Genomic DNA, 17,263 nt, shown 5'->3' on the forward strand with positions numbered 1-17,263 from the left:
ATGTTTTATCCTGACTCTTTCACTAAATACTTTTTTTTTTAAGATTTTATTTATTTATTTGAGAGAGAGAATGAGATAGAGAGCATGAGAGGGGAGAGGGTCAGAGGGAGAAGCAGACTCCCTGCCGAGCAGGGAGCCCGATGCGGGACTCGATCCTGGGACTCCAGGATCATGACCTGAGCCGAAGGCAGTCGCTTAACCAATTGAGCCACCCAGGCCGCCCTCACTAAATACTTTTTTGAGACTATTTCCTTTTTAAAGAAACTAAACATAACATATTTTAAATTTGACTTGTGTATAATATATTTCCAGATAAGTGCACATATCACAATTGTACAGTTTGGCGAATTTCCAGAGTACTTCTTTATAATTAGCATTTGGATCAAGACCATCACCCCAGTGCTCCTCTCACTCCCTTTCTGTACTAGCCACAATGAGTAACCACTCTTCTGACTTCTAACATTAAAGATTAGTTTTGTGTATTTCATACACACACACACACACACACACACACACAGACACACACACATATATATATATATATTTTAAGATTTTATTTATTGGACAGAGAGAGAGAGCACAAGCAGGGGGAGCTGCAGGCAGAGGGAAAGGGAGAAGCAGGCTTCCCGCTGAGCAGGGAGCCCGATGTGGGGCTCGATCCCAGAACCCTGGGATCATGACCTGAGCTGAAGGCAGACGCTTAACGACTGAGCCACCCAGGCGCCCCCTCTAAATATATTTTAATAGCTACATGAAATTCTGTCATTTGTATGTACTATTTACTTATTCCTACATTGTTAGACATTGAAGATGTTTCTAAATTTTCTTTATTACAAGTAAAACTGTAGGAAACATGTATTTTTATGTAGTAACTTTCCCAGGAGTGTCGTACCTCAGTGGAATGGCCTAATCCGTTCTGACACTTTTTGTATGTACTGCCAATTTGCTTTCCAAAGTAGTAAAGGCAGTAAATATTCCCCCTAGTGGTTTATGTCTTTTGTTTCACAATCCCCTAACAAATGTTGGGTATTCTTATTTTCCTTTAAGCTTCATTAAATTGATAGGTAGGAGATGGTATGGAAAATACAATTTTAAGCTCACTTCACTTGTTGCTTTATACATTATATGGCATGATGAATATATTAATAAAATTTGCATCTCAAAATCTTTTAAAATCCTAGGTTCTATATGTTGAGGCTGTATGACACTGACATGCATTTGAATAAAGAGTGGAATTTTGTTTAACCTTATTTATTCCTTTATTTCTCTGGATCTTAATTTCTACATCTGTAAAGTAATGAAATCAGACTTAGTCACTTAGTGTAACACTGTGCTAGTTATCAGGAATATACACCTCTAATGTAGAATCAGTTTATAAACTAGCAGAGAAATATATGTATGCATATGTATACATATTTATATAAAATTTTATACACATGTATTTGTATAAATATAAGATACATCTTAAATATATTTTATATCAACATAAAAAACAGTGTTCTAATATATTGTAGTGTGGGGGATGACGGATGTGTAAACAGAGAAAGTGCTGTGGCATGGATTACTGAAGAGCTCATTTAGCCCAGCTTGTGAGTTCAGGGAGAGGCTGTGAATATATTATTTAAATGCAAGGACTCTCAAACCTAGTGCTGCCTGTGCTTTAAATGCTGGCTCTTCTGTGCCTTAGTTTCCTCATCTGTAAAATGGGGATAATATTAGTACCTGTCTTGGTGGTGTTGTGAGGATTAAAATGCTACTCTGTGTAAAGTCCTTACAGCAGTGCCTGGCACATAGAAAGCCCTGTGTATTGGAGATGATGCCTTAGCCACATTAGCCAAAGAGGAACATTCTAGGTAGATGAAAGAGCAAGAGCAAGTCACAGAACTTTGATATATGCAGGGAGCTGTAGGTTTCCAGTATTTCAAAATGTGTAGAGGACAAAAGCAGTGATGAGTCTGAGAAGTATGCAGAGATCAAGTCATAGAGGCCTTGAATGCCTTTTTGTCTCGCTCACCACTTTTTTCTCCAGCACCCAACACAATGCATGTCATAAAGTAGGTATAAAAATATTTTCAATGAAAAAATTAGGAGGTTGTATTTTATCCTTTACATAATTCAGGGCATTTGAAAAATCTTAAGTGAAGTATGACATGATCATATTTGCATTGGTGTCAGTATGTAGAATGGATTAGAGGGTCTAAGACTGGCGGTAAACCTAGCTAAGAAAGTATTGAGGAAAAAGACTAGAACAGTGATAGTGGTTGTGGAGAAGAGGGGTCAAAGTTATAAAATACCAGATATAGGAACCAGAAAAGGAGGAGATACTAAAATGCCACCTTTATTCCCTTCTTACCAATAGTTCCCATTTTGCCTTTTGTAAATACATGTATACTCTGCTTCTTTTTCTAGGCCAGTCTTGTTCCTTTTGAGTGTTTTTCATGGTCCATCATGTTGAGGGCTAAGACTCGGCTTCTTTTGCTTTCACCACACCACCTGAAGCAGCTCCAAGAGTCACCAGGATCCAGGCTTATACGGCAGCGACTTCTGCATCAGCGACAACCCCTTCATCCAGAATGGGCTGCCCTGGCTAAAAAGCAGTTGAAAGGCAAAAACCCAGAAGACTTAATATGGCACACTCCAGAAGGGGTCTCCATAAAGCCTTTATATTCTAGCAGGGATACCAAGGATTTCCCTGAAGAACTTCCAGGAGTGAAGCCATTCACACGTGGACCATATCCCACCATGTACACCTTTAGGCCCTGGACCATCCGCCAGTATGCTGGTTTTAGTACTGTGGAAGAAAGCAATAAGTTCTATAAAGATAATATTAAGGGTGAGATTTTAATGCAACACATAATATTTATAATCAAACAGACATTTCCTGTTCTTGGCTTCTTTTGAAGGGAGACTAGTTAATCTCTGTAAAGATGATAGTCACTTTATAATTTTATAGTCAAGACTATACTCTGAAAGATGAATGTTTTTCAACTTCCGTGGTCAAAAGGATGGGTGAGCCAGATTAAGGTGCTAAATTCTTGAATGCCAACGACAATTAACATGCAGGTTATGGAGGCATCTGGATGGCACAGCAGTTGAGCATCTGACTCTTGGTTTTGTCTCAGTTCGTGAACTCAGGGTCTTGAGATCAAGCCCTGTGTTGGGCTCTGCGCTCAGTGCTCAGCGCAAAGTCTACTTAAAAAAGACTCTCTCTCTCTCCCTCTGTGCCCCCCCCAAATAAATAAATAAATCTTAAAAAAAATGCACATTATGTAAAAGGAATTAGGTGAAGTTGTATGATAAAAACAGACCTTGGCTTTTTCTTTGAGAAGCTTTTAATTAACATTGTCAGGATAGGAATTGAAGGGGAAAATGGTTTAAAAGATGCCCAAATAAAGTAATAAACAATTGATAATGTACAAATATATTTAGTGCAGTCTGGCATTCATGTCTCTGAAAATTATATTAACTACTATTTCTTCTACCTGGTCTGTATTAAAATCATATTGTTTGAATGCTAAATTTGAGGAATTATAAGTTTATATTGCACATGGAGTATTGACCTTATATTTAGTCTAGACTATTTTAGTTTTTTTCATGGTGTTCCTAATTCTGTTTCCCGGAATATTTGAATAGCCAAGACATCTTGTTATAACCATATTAAATACAAAAACGAAAATAAGTAAGCATACAGTTACAAATGATGTTAACTATTTGTAAACAGCCAGATCTTTTCATGAATCTTAAAAAATATTTCTACTTGAAATTGTTAAGATAAGGGCAAAATAGGTGAAGGGGATTAAGAAGTACAAACTTTCAGTTATTAAAAAAAAAGCTAAGATAAAAAAAATCCTCAGACATGAGATAAGTGAGATGTTTTATTCTTTCTGTTCTGCAACTCATTTTGTGCATTTTACCACGTAGGAAACAACTTAGGAAAATGAAGTATCTTAATTTGTTTTGACATGTATGAGCATAAAAATGTCTGTTGTAAAAGTATACAACGATGAGATGAATCAACACCTTTAGTAGTGTTAATTTAAATTAGTTTACTTTGATGCCAGACTCCTTAAACCTACATTGTTTTCCTTTATGTATTTAGCTGGTCAGCAGGGATTATCAGTTGCTTTTGATCTGGCAACACATCGTGGATATGATTCAGACAACCCTCGAGTTCGTGGTGATGTTGGAATGGCTGGAGTTGCTATTGACACCGTGGAAGATACCAAAATTCTTTTTGATGGAATTCCTTTAGAAAAAATGTCAGTTTCCATGACCATGAATGGAGCAGTTATTCCAGTTCTTGCAACTTTTATAGTAACTGGAGAAGAACAAGGTGTACCTAAAGAGAAACTTACTGGTACAATCCAGAATGATATACTAAAGGAGTTTATGGTCAGAAATACTTATATTTTTCCTCCAGAACCATCCATGAGAATTATTGCTGACATCTTCGAATATACAGCACAGGTATTTTCTGCTGCTTATGGGTTTTGCTTTACTTTGGATGTAGGAATTTTTATAAAGTATTATAACCTAATTTGAATTTGATAAGTGAGTCTGAATAATAGTTTTAGTATAAAGTCAGAGTATGGGTTTTATGTGTATGTGTGTTGTTAGTTTGTATTTTTTTGCTTTTAATGTACTCATTTTATACTCTTGTTATCTATAGAATTCTGGGCATTAGACATTTACTGTATTCTTCTTTATTAAAATTTTTATCTTTTGATAATTGTTAGAATCAAGGAGGGTGCATAATTTATACTTTTTAAATTTCTTTCCAGAATTCATATACAGTTTTGAAGTATACCCTGTTGTCAGACAGCTGGGGATCAAATTATCAGCTTAATAAGATATCACTTGTATCTGCATCTACAGTGAGGTCCCTCATATTTCACCCCTGAATTAGGTTCATCTTCCCCAACAGAGTGGTGGGAAAAGAAGGTTCTTATAGTGTTCCTGTGTTAGTAGTAATCCCTCCACGGGGAAACATAAAGCTTCATCTTCCTCTGAGTAATTAATATGTATTTTCCCCCATCACTCACACTTTGCTTCTTGCCGGCAATTCTCTGCTTCTCTTAACTTACCTTAAAGTCAGACTATATTATTTCATGGCAAAAGCCCAATCTCTCCTCCACCGTGAAACCTTTTTTTTTTTAATCTCTTACTCTCATAATTGCTGTTGTCTCAGAACTCTTGCAAGCATTGCCTACTCTCCTCATTGATATTCAGCCTTTACACTTGGCAATTTTATTTCTTTTCATAGATCCTATTTGCCTATGTGAACTGTATTGTATAGAATTGTATATTTTTATCCCCCTTTTCAATTTCAAGAACATATGCACAGGATTACATTTAGCAGCTTATGACAAATGCACATACATAAATAGCAGTAGCTTAAACTAAATAGGAGTCGATTTCTCTTTCATCTAAAAAAAGTTGGGCAGTAGGCTGTCAAGAGCTTGGTTGTATGGTAGCTCCACAGTCATTAGGGTTCCAGGCTCCTTTAATCTGGCTTGTCCTCTATTGTTAGTATGCCAGTTTATGGTTGAGGAAGTGGGTAGGCTTGGATGTGTTTGTTGGAGGGGGAATGGACCCAGCTCCTCTGATATAAGGTAAATTTCCAGAAGGAAGAAGCTCTAATACCATTTGTATCTCAGTGGACACCGATAGTAGTGAGAGAAGATTGGAAGTATAGTCCTTGTACTATGCACTCTGCATTTATGGTTCAGGTATTACAGGAGGAGAGTGGAGAATTGAGTAGCTAGTAGCAGTTTGTACAGTTTGTGCTGTTATGTACTTGGGCATTTCACCTTTTGAAAGCTCCTAATGTTATCTTTAAGCTCAAAATTGCTTTATAATATAAGTGATAAAAATGCTGGTTTTATATACTGATCTAATAAAGTTATACTGAAGTACTTTGAAAATTATCAACTTCTATATTTTTAAAAAAATTTTAATTGTAGCAAAATACACATAACATAAAATCTCCTATCTTCACTGTTTTGAAGTGTACAGGTCAGTGGCATTAAGTACATTTACCCTGTTGTGCAGCCATCACCACCATCCATCTCCAGAATTCTTTGCGTCTTGCAGAACTGAAACTCTGTATCTGTTAAATAATAACTCCCCATCCTCCTTTCCCTCCAGCTCCTGGAAACTCTTTCTACCTCCTATCTCTGAATTTGACTACTCTAGCTACATCATCTGAGTGGAATCATACAATATTTGTCTTTTTGTGACTGGCTTATTTCACTTAGCATAGTGTCCTCAAGGTTCAGCCATGTTGTAGCATGTATCAGAATTAACCTCTTTGTTAAGGCTGAATAATATTCCAATATTCCAGTATTTCTATTATTTTTAAAGAAATTCTACTAAACTACTCTTTGTAGAGAAGCACCTGTTTGTTTTATTACTTTTTATTTATAAACTCTACATATATTCAAGTAGTCTCTCAATTCCATGTAATTCAATCCCCTTATTTTTTTGCAATGGAACATTTTTCAAGAGCTTTTGGTTAATTATAAATAAAATATTCAAAAATGTAAATTACAGATCTATAGCATATGTTAACAACAAATAACACTTTTTGAGTGCTTACTGCATACTGGCGTAATGCTAAGTGTTTTAGGTGAATCATTTCATTTAATCCTACAACAACTCCATGAGGAAGGCATAATTATTACCTCTATTTTATACTTTAGAAAACCAGGGAATAACAAGGGTGAGAAACTTTCCTAAAATTATATGTCTAGTTAAGTGACACAGCTAGACTCTGAGTATTCTTAATCTAGAGCCCATGTTCTTAATTACTGTATTGAATATCAGTGATTTAGTTTTTATTATTTTATGTTTGGCCAACTCTTGGGAAGGATAATGATTTGGGGGCTTGGCAGAATATGTGTGATATGTACCCTACCTAATAAAAAGTTTTAGGAGAATGGTGGAAATGTCATCTTTTTTCTAATCTTTTTATTTTAGTTTTTTAAGTAATCCCTGCACCCAAATGTGGGGCTGAAACTCACAGCCCCAAGATCAAGAGTCACATGCTCCATCCACTGAGCCAGCCAGGTGCACCCTGAAATGCCATTCTCTTAGTGATTTTTGGCAGAAAAAAAACCTGTCTGGGATATGCTTAGCATTAAATGTCATGCTAAACGAAATAAGTCAGTCAGAGAAAGACAATTATATGATCTCACTGATATGTAGAATTTAAGAAACAAAACAGAGGATCATCATAGGGGAAGAGAGGAGAAAATAAAATGATGAAATCAGAGAGGGAGACAAACCATAAGAGATTCTTAAGCATGGGAAACAAATAGGGTTGCTGGAGGGGAAAGGGCTAGGAGCATGGGATAACTGGGGGACAGACATCGGGGAGGGCACGTGATGGAGTGAGCACTGATGAGTCACTGACCTCCAACTCTGAAACCAATAATACATTATATGTTCATTGAATTTAAATAAAAATAAATTTAAAAAAGTCACAGTAAATCAAATTGACATCTGATTTTTAAGCCATGTATTTTATCCCATTTTGTTTCAATATATAGTACTAAGGATTGAATCATCTTCTCTCCCCCCCCCCACTGTATACGTGACTTTACTCAAATAAGGAAATTGATAACTAGTAAAACTTAAATTCCTATATTTTTAGTTGAGATCTTAGGGCCTCATGAGGTCATAGTCATTGGTTTAGAATTAAAGATGTGTTATTCAGTTCTCAGACTAAAGGTTGCATTCCTGACCTCAACTAACTAATTTCAGAGTTTAAACTTTGACTCTAAAGAATTTTTAGTGCAGATTCTTTTTCACTAGAAAAATAAAACAGGTACAGTTTTTACGATGGGTCGTTGAATCACCACTTAAATTGAGGAGTGAATTAAATGTAACAAAGTAAGCATTAAATATTTTCAGTTAATACTAAAGACTACTTAGTATATCTGAGTTGAATATCATTTAAAAATAATAGTCTTTTAGAAAATGGGTTTAATAGAACCTTTTAAAATTTTTATTCACTGTTATATTTTTTATTATTTTATGTAGCACATGCCAAAATTTAATTCAATTTCAATTAGTGGATACCATATGCAGGAAGCAGGGGCTGATGCCATTCTGGAACTGGCCTATACTATAGCAGATGGGTTGGAATACTGTAGAACTGGACTCCAAGCTGGTCTGACAATTGATGAATTTGCACCAAGGTGAGTAAATTGACCTCAGACATTGTCTCAATACTAGGAAAATTTTCAGGACCAATTTATGAGTGTACAGTAGATCTACTGATAAAATAAATCTGTACATATAAATGTCATACCTAGATCCTCTTATGTTTTATTGGAGTAATAATGAGAAAATAAGCCAATACTGTGTATAATTAAAAATTAGAATTAAATTTGACTACTTTTTGGTAAGTTAGAAGAATCTTGTTTCCAGCTATTCAGAAAATACAATTACCTGACATATTTTGACAATTAAAATGTCAACATCATATTTCAGGCATATTAGCTTTTATTCTTTTAATTTTCCATTTTAAGAAGTCATTTATTTCATTTTTTTCTGCTGCATTTACATAATATAAATATTTTGGAATGCACAGTGCTATTTAAAACATTTCTGTTTCAAAATAGCTTGTTAATAAAGTTGTATGAAAAATACAGAAAAGCTTGGGGTGCCTGGGTGGCGCAGTTGGTTGAGCATTTAACTCTTGGTTTTGGCTCAGGTCATGATCTCGGGGTCCTGAGATCGAACCCTGTGTCAGGCTCTGTGCTTAGTGTGGAGTCAGCTTGAGATTCTCTCTCCCTTTCCCTCTCCGCCTCTCACTCGTGCTCTCTTTCTCTCTCAAATAAATAAATAAATCTTAAAAAATGTGGAAAAGCTTTGAAGTTTATGAAGTGCTTAAATTTGGTGATCAAGAATTAGTCAGTTAAACAATTAATTGCTAAGTTTTGCTCTGGGCTGAGTACCAGCTTATGTGCTAGGGAAAAAAAAAAAAAACTTGTGAAAAACACGACTTCTGTCCTCAGATTGTTTATAGACTGGTGAATGCTCCTTTATACCTTTATACATATTATGACAGCATTTCTCTAAGTGTGGTCCAAGGACTCTTCAGGGTCACACTACCCTTCCTGGGGTCTTTCAGGTTAAATTGTTTTCATGAGTGTATTAAGACTTTATCTGCCTTTTTCACCTCCATTCTTTCAAAAGTGTACAGTGTTGTTTTCCAGAAGCTACATGATATGTGATGTTGCAACAGATTGAATGTAGAAGCAGATATTGATTCCAGCTGTCTTCCCTGAAGCCACACATTAGATTTGTAACAGTGTAAAACAGTGACGTTTTATTACAGTTTTTTATTTTAGCAAAGTATAATTATTTTTCATAAAAGTGTTACTTATGTTAACATGTTATATGTTGTTTCTAAATGAATTAATATATAAAATATTGATAGATATTATCCAAATAAAGATTTATTGGGGTCTTTGAAAATTTTTTAGATATTAACTAATTTTAGATATTAACAGATGGGTTCTTAAGAATTTTTAAGAATGAAAAGGTATCCTGAGACAGTATTTGAGAATAGCAGTGTTAAGAACTTCCCAGGGTATAGCAAGAATTTTTATTAGTTTTTAGTTTCTTTACTTAAGGCTCACCTTGTCTTATATAAAGAAACACAGTCTTTGTGCCTTTAGGCACAGGCAAGTAAACTAAATGTGTAACTCAGCTGCAGAATATAAAATAAAAAGGAGTAGTGGATTTGGGAGCAATTGGAGAGATAAATGCCTAGACCAAATATATAATTATTCTTTAAAAACAAAACAAAACAAAAAACAGGAAAACTTTCTTGCTATCCAAAGAAAACAAGTTGGTGGTTTTAGTCCTTTCACAGGTGACCCCTGACTTACATACCAGGTGTTCTTGAAGTATTTTATTTTTGGATAGTGATTCATTCTTTATTTGAGGGCACAAGAGGAACTTCTTTTCTAAGAACGAAAAAACCAATTTTAAAGTGAATAATTCCTACCTGAAGCAAATAATCACAGCTCTTTCTTCTGTGTGCCTAAAACTGTACTTTTATCTGTTAGGTTAGTATATATGCTTTGATTTTAATTCAAATTATTGTTTGAAATTAAAATCTGGACACTATTTTCTTTAGTATGTGATATAATTAGTTTTATTTTCCATTTTATATTGTTATGCTTCATCAAATAATGGACTTAACATTACTATTTTAGGTTGTCTTTCTTCTGGGGAATTGGGATGAACTTTTATATGGAAATAGCAAAAATGAGAGCTGGGAGAAGACTCTGGGCTCACTTAGTAGAGAAAATGTTTCAGCCTAAAAACTCTAAATCTCTTCTTCTGAGAGCGCATTGTCAGACATCAGGATGGTCACTTACTGAGCAGGTATATACATATATATATATATAATTTATAGAGGTTTAGTTAAGTCATATGTTGTCTTACGAGCAACATAGCGCAGTCAGGAAGTAGATTTAAGAACCCATCTGTTAATATTTGAAAATTATAATTATTCTGATGCATAATGCATATTTATGTTTTTTAACACAGATTATAATAAATAAAACTGGCTCCCTCTAGTGGTTAACAATATAAAATCATATAAATCAGCTTACCTGTAATGCTGTTTTACCTTTTTAAAAGTAAAAAAAAACTGTGATGATGAGGAAGAAGTAAAAACCATAATTTAGTTAATATTATCTTAGATAATTTTGAGTTAAAATTCTTAATATAAAATTGATTAAAATTTTGTGCATATATATTATTTATTTTAGTTAAGTGTTTATGCATGCAAACAGACGCATTTAAAGACTATTATCATTTGAGTAATTTAATTTCATTCTATTAGAAAATTGTGTGGTAATCTTTTTCCATGCATTTTATTTACGTACTAAATTATTTTGATACATTAAAAATAATTTATAACTTTAAAGTTATGTTGCTTTTATACACCTAAAAGTGAATAAAAACTAATATAGCCATATTAAATATGACTTCAGGTACTTATAAATGGAGAAGTACAGTTTCAGGGTTGGAAGAAACTTTAATAATCATTTTTGTCTTAACCTCTTTTTACAGCTAATGAAGCTAAAGTTCAGAAAGGTCCAATGATTTACCCAAATCACAATCAGGAACAGAATGAATTGCAGATTTTTTATCTCATAGTACATTGTTCATCTGTTTCTTTGATCATCTATTAATAAATCATTTGTTGAGTGCCTGTTAAATCTGGCTTGTTTACTAATTTGTCTAAATTTACTGGATATTCTGAAGCCTAATGTAGACATTGGCAAAATAAGTATGCAGAAGTCACCGCTTAATCATAGCATCTTTTATCAACTGTTTCCTTGTTTTGACTTTTTCCTTTTCACTAAATGTTTTAGGATCCTTACAATAACATTATTCGTACTACAGTAGAAGCAATGGCAGCAGTGTTTGGAGGGACTCAGTCTTTGCACACAAATTCTTTTGATGAAGCCTTGGGTTTGCCAACTGTGAAAAGTGCTCGAATTGCGAGGAATACACAGATCATTATTCAAGAAGAATCTGGGATTCCTAAAGTGGCTGATCCTTGGGGAGGTTCCTATATGATGGAATCTCTCACAAATGATGTTTATGATGCTGCCTTGAAGGTCAGTTTCTCTTCTTTGAAACTTTGGTTTTAAGATTTACAGATTTATAAAGATTTATAGGTATTTCGATTTATAAATCAAATCATTTATAGATTTATATCAAGATTTATAAAATGAGAGAAAAAGAATTTTAGATTCAACTTTAAGAGTATACAAATGGAAACATAATTTAAAAATATATTTGTATTTGTAATAAATATTTTGTTCAAAGAGTTAAAGACTGAGTGTTAAAATGCTATAACATAAAAAAACAGTTCTCTGTCTTCTCCTTGAATCAATCCATCTTTTTTTGTTTGTTTTTATCTCCATATTTTAGAATTACACATATATACAAGGTCTAATTCCATCAATTTTAAGCATTATCTGTTGCTTTGTAGTATGTAGTTTAGTATTTTAGCTGATTCTTACCTCTGCTTTTTCCTATCTCAATACTACCAATACAATTATATCTGAATAGTATATATATCCTTCTGAAGTCCTCCAGTGCTCTCATTTGATATCGACTGGTTTCTCTTTAGACGTGTTGACCGTTGCGGCCCTTTGACTGCCCTTTGCCATTATCCTGGGAATTCTTTTTACCTCTGCTATGTTGAATCTGTATCCTGAATCCTCTGTCTACCTCTGTTGATTTATCCCTTGTTATTTTGAAGCACACCTCATAGGAACCTCCTCTAAAAGTGGTACATGGGAGATGACTTATATGAAACTGGATGTTTGAAAATGTCTTCGTTCTACTCTGGTATTTGATGGATAGTCTGACTGTGTTTGAAATTATTTTCATTTGGGAGTGTGTAAGCGTTGATCTACTTTTTATCCTAACTTTTTATTCTAGCTTCCACTATTTCTGTTTAGAAATCTGATGCTATTTTCACTCTCAGGAACTTTCTAACAGTTTTAGGATCTCTTTATTTTTGAGTTGCTGGACTTCGGTGTGTGTATTTTTTCCTGCATTGTACTGGACCTTCGGTGGGCATTTTTTATCTCCCCCATTTTTCATGTTCTCATAGCCCTGGGAAATTGTCTTGTATTACTTTTTTGATAATTTCCTTCCTGCCATTTTTTGTGGTTCCTCTTTCCAAAACTCCTAGTTATTGGATAAGGACCTCCTTAAAAGATACTCTAATGTTCTTATCTGTTCTATAACTCATCCATGAGATTCTGTTTTGTTTTCTTGGAGAGTCATCAACTTTAAATTTCTACTTACTTTAAAATTCGTATATCATATTTTTAATTTCCAAAAGCTGAGTTTTGCTTTCTGATTTTCTCCCTTGTATATTATACTGCTTGTTTCATTAATACAGAATCTGTTTTTTTCTGAGGATAGTAATTATATTTTTTGAAGTTTTCTCCTACATCCTGTATTGTCTGTTTTCTCTGTGTGCCTTTTGTCTTTAGTGTTATTATTCAGAATGCAGGTTTTTATTTCAACAAGACATCTTGCCCTTGCCTCTCTCTGTACTTGATGTTTGACAGCCCATTGCTTTTCTGCAAAAGTAAACTTTGGTCCATTTTCTGCAGGCAGTAAACTTTGGTTCTCTTGACTGAATGGGAGAGGGGTAGCTGCAAATTCTAAAGTAGTCCCTCATCTTTTTAGCTTCCTATCTTACCTTTGGCTTCTTTTGAATCCAACATGAATTCTTATTTCTTGAGTTCTTCAGAAAAAAAAGTTTAACTTTGTTCCTTTCTGCTAAGTCATATACCCTTCCACCATTCATTTTCCCACCATCTCATGAATATATGAGGCTGTGATTAAAGGTTTAGATGTTTCCTAGTATCAATAAAGTTGGAGTTATATCATTACTCTGCTGCTCAAATCAAAAATAAAATTGCATTTTGAAATGTATTTTAAAGAATATTTATTTATGTGACCATGAATACTTAATGTAGCTAAAAATAAAGATGAGAGAATTGATGTTATTTTTAGTTCTCTTCCAAGACTTGAGTGAGAGGTTCTGTGTTTTCCAGAATCTACATCTCAGTTTTTCTGTTTTCAAGTAACTTTAAGTACATAATTTCTTTTTTAAATTGAGATATAATTGACATATATTGTTGCTTTGATATATGTATGAATTGTGAAGTGATTAACAGAATAAGTTTAGTTAATATCTATACCTCACTGTTATAAAATTGTTTTCCTTGTGATAAGAACTTTTAGATCTGTCTTAGCAACTTTCAAATACACAATAGTGTATTGTTAACTCTGTAGAATTTCTTTTTCTTTCTTTTTTTTTTTTTTAGTTTTATTTATTCATTTAAGTAATCTCTGTACCCAATGTAGGGCTCAAACGCACCAACCGAAAATCAAGAGTTGCATGCTTCCCTTGACTGAGCCAGCCAGGCACCCCTAACTCTGTAGAATTTCTTTTTTTTTCTTCTTTTTTTTATTTTTTAATTTTTTTATTGTTATGTTAATCACCGTATATTACATAATTTGTTTTGGTGTAGTGTTCCATGATTCATTGTTTGTTCATAACACCCAGTGCTCCATGCAGAATGTGCCCTCTTTAATACCCATCACCAGGCTAAACCATCCCCCTACCCTCCTCCCCTCTAGAAACCTCAGTTTGTTTTTCAGAGTCCATCATCTCTCCTGGTTCCTCTCCCCCTCTGACTTACTCCCCTTCATTCTTCCTCTCCTGCAATCTTCTTTTCCTTTTTTCTTAAAATATGTTGCGTTATTTGTTTCAGAAGTACAGATCTGTGATTCAACAGTCTTACACAATTCACAGCGCTCACCGTAGCACATATCTTCCCCAATGTCTATCACCCAGCCACCCCATCCCTCCCCCCCCCGACCACTCCAGCAACCCTCAGTTTGTTCCTGAGATTAAGAATTCCTCATATCAGTGAGGTCATATGATACATGTCTTTCTCTGATTGACTTATTTCACTCAGCATAACACCCTCCAGTTCCATCCACGTCGCTGCAAATGGCAAGATCTCATTCCTTTTGATGGCTGCATAATATTCCATTGTGTATATATACCACATCTTCTTTATCCATTCATCTGTCGATGGACATCTTGGCTCTTGCCACAGTTTGGCTATGGTGGACATTGCTGCTATAAACATTGGGGTACACGTACCCCTTCGGGTCCCTACATTTGTATCTTTGTGGTAAATACCCAGTAGTGCAATTGCTGGATCGTATGGTAGCTCTAATTTCAACTGTTTGAGGAACCTCCATACTGTTTTCCAGAGGGGTTGCACCAGCTTGCATTCCCACCAACAGTGTAGGAGGGTTCCCCTTTCTCCACATCCCCGCCAACATCTGTCGTTCCCTGACTTGTTAATTTTAGCCATTCTGACGGGTGTGAGGTGGTATCTCATTGAGGTTTTGATTTGGATTTCCCTGATGCCGAGTGATGTTGAGCACTTTTTCATGTGCCTGTTGGCCATTTGGATGTCTTCTTTGGAAAAATGTCTGTTCATGTCTTCTGCCCATTTCTTGATTGGATTATTTGTTCTTTGGGTGTTGAGTTTGATAAGTTCTTTATAGATTTTGGATACTAGCCCTTTATCTGATATGTCATTTGCAAATATTTTCTCCCATTCTGTCGGTTGTCTTTTGGTTTTGTGAACTGTTTCTTTTGCTGTGCAAAAGCTTTTTATCTTGATGAAATCCCAATAGTTCATTTTTGCCCTGGCTTCCTGTGCCTTTGGTGATGTTTCTAGGAAGAAGTTGCTGTGGCTGAGGTTGAAGAGGTTGCTACCTGTGTTCTCCTTTAGGATTTGGATGGACTCCTGTCTCACGTTTAGGTCTTTCAACCATTTGGAGTCTATTTTTGTGTGTGGTGTAAGGAAATGGTCCAGTTTCATTCTTCTGCATGTGGCTGTCCAATTTTCCCAACACCATTTGTTGAAGAGACTGTCTTTTTTCCACTGGACATTCTTTCCTGCTTTGTCAAAGATAAGTTGACCATAGAGTTGAGGGTCCATTTCTGGGCTCTCAATTCTGTTCCATTGATCTATGTGTCTGTTTTTGTGCCAGTACCATACTGTCTTGATGATGACAGCTTTGTAATAGAGCTGGAAGTCCGGAATTGTGATGCCGCCACCTTTGCCTTTCTTTTTCAATATTCCTCTGGCTATTCGGGGTCTCTTCTGGTTCCATACAAATTTTAGGATTATTTGTTCCATTTCTTTGAAAAAAGTGGATGGTATTTTGATGGGGATTGCATTGAATGTGTAGATTGCTCTAGGTAGCATTGTCATCTTCACAATGTTGGTTCTTCCAATCCATGAGCATGGAACGTTTTTCCATTTCTTTGTGTCTTCTTCAATTTCTTTCCTGAGTATTTTATAGTTTTCTGAGGACAGATCCTTTGCCTCTTTGGTTAAATTTATTCCTAGGTATCTTATGGTTTTGGGTGCAATTGTGAATGGGATCGACTCCTTGATTTGTCTCTCTTCTGTCTTGTTGTTGGTGTATAGGAATGCCACTGATTTCTGTGCGTTGATTTTATAGCTTGCTACTTTACTGAATTCCTGTATGAGTTCTAGCAGTTTTGGGGTGGAGTCTTTTGGGTTTTCCACATAAAGTATCATATCATCTGCAAAGAGTGAGAGTTTGACTTCCTCTTTGCCAATTTGGATGCCTTTGATTTCTTTTTGTTGTCTGATTGCTGTGGCTAGGACTTCTAATACTATGTTGAATAGCAGTGGTGAGAGTGGACATCCCTGCCGCATTCCTGACCTTAGGGGAAAAGCTCTCAGCTTTTCTCCATTGAGAATGATATTCGCTGTAGGTTTTTCATAGATGGCTTTTATGATATTGAGGTATGTACCCTCTATCCCTATACTCTGAAGAGTTTTGATTAAGAAAGGATGCTGTACTTTGTCAAATGCTTTTTCTGCATCTATTGAGAGGATCATATGATTCTTGTTCTTTCTTTTGTTAATGTATTGTATCACGTTGATTGATTTGCGGATGTTGAACCAGCCTTGCAGCCCAGGGATAAATCCCACTTAGTCGTGGTGAATAATCCTTTTAATGTACTGTTGGATCCTATTGGCTAGTATTTTGGTGAGAATTTTTGCATCCATGTTCATCAGGGATATTGGTCTGTAATTCTCCTTTTTGATGGGATCTTTGTCTGGTTTGGGGATCAAGGTAATGGTGGCCTCATAAAATGAATTTGGAAGTTTTCCTTCCATTTCTATTTTTTGGAACAGTTTCAGGAGAATAGGTATTAATTCTTCTTTAAATGTCTGATAGAATTCCCCTGGGAAGCCATCTGGCCCTGGGCTTTTGTTTCTTGGGAGATTTTTGATGACTGCTTCAATTTCCTTAGTGGTTATAGGTCTGTTCAGGTTTTCTATTTCTTCCTGGTTCAGTTTTGGTAGTTGATACATCTCTAGGAATGCACCCATTTCTTCCAGGTTATCTAATTTGCTGGCATAGAGTTGCTCATAATATGTTCTTATAATTGTTTGTATTTCTTTGGTGTTGGTTGTGATCTCTCCTCTTTCATTCATGATTATGTTGATTTGGGTCATTTCTCTTTTCTTTTTGATCAGTCTGGCCAGGGGTTTATCAATCTTGTTAATTCTTTCAAAGAACCAGCTCCTAGTTTCGTTGATCTGTTCTACTGTTCTTTTGGTTTCTATTT

The 17,263-nt window shown here is 35.1% G+C and overlaps 1 protein-coding gene across 3 annotated transcripts in view; it reads left to right on the plus strand.

Annotated features, from left to right (window-relative positions):
- The window catches only part of MMUT (methylmalonyl-CoA mutase), a 35,770-nt gene that overhangs the window by 1,423 nt on the left and 17,084 nt on the right, over nt 1–17,263 (plus strand). For all 3 annotated transcript variants that reach the window (XM_027602528.2, XM_027602530.2, XM_027602529.2), the window contains exons 2-6: nt 2,410–2,833; nt 4,100–4,467; nt 8,044–8,201; nt 10,233–10,404; nt 11,403–11,651. In XM_027602528.2, coding sequence (XP_027458329.1) covers nt 2,449–2,833; nt 4,100–4,467; nt 8,044–8,201; nt 10,233–10,404; nt 11,403–11,651 — 1,332 coding nt within the window. In that variant the 5' untranslated portion in view covers nt 2,410–2,448. The remainder of the gene's footprint in view (nt 1–2,409; nt 2,834–4,099; nt 4,468–8,043; nt 8,202–10,232; nt 10,405–11,402; nt 11,652–17,263) is intronic.

This window comes from Zalophus californianus, chromosome 7 (genome assembly GCF_009762305.2).
Source record: "Zalophus californianus isolate mZalCal1 chromosome 7, mZalCal1.pri.v2, whole genome shotgun sequence".
In the NCBI taxonomy this organism is placed as follows: Eukaryota; Metazoa; Chordata; class Mammalia; order Carnivora; family Otariidae; genus Zalophus; species Zalophus californianus.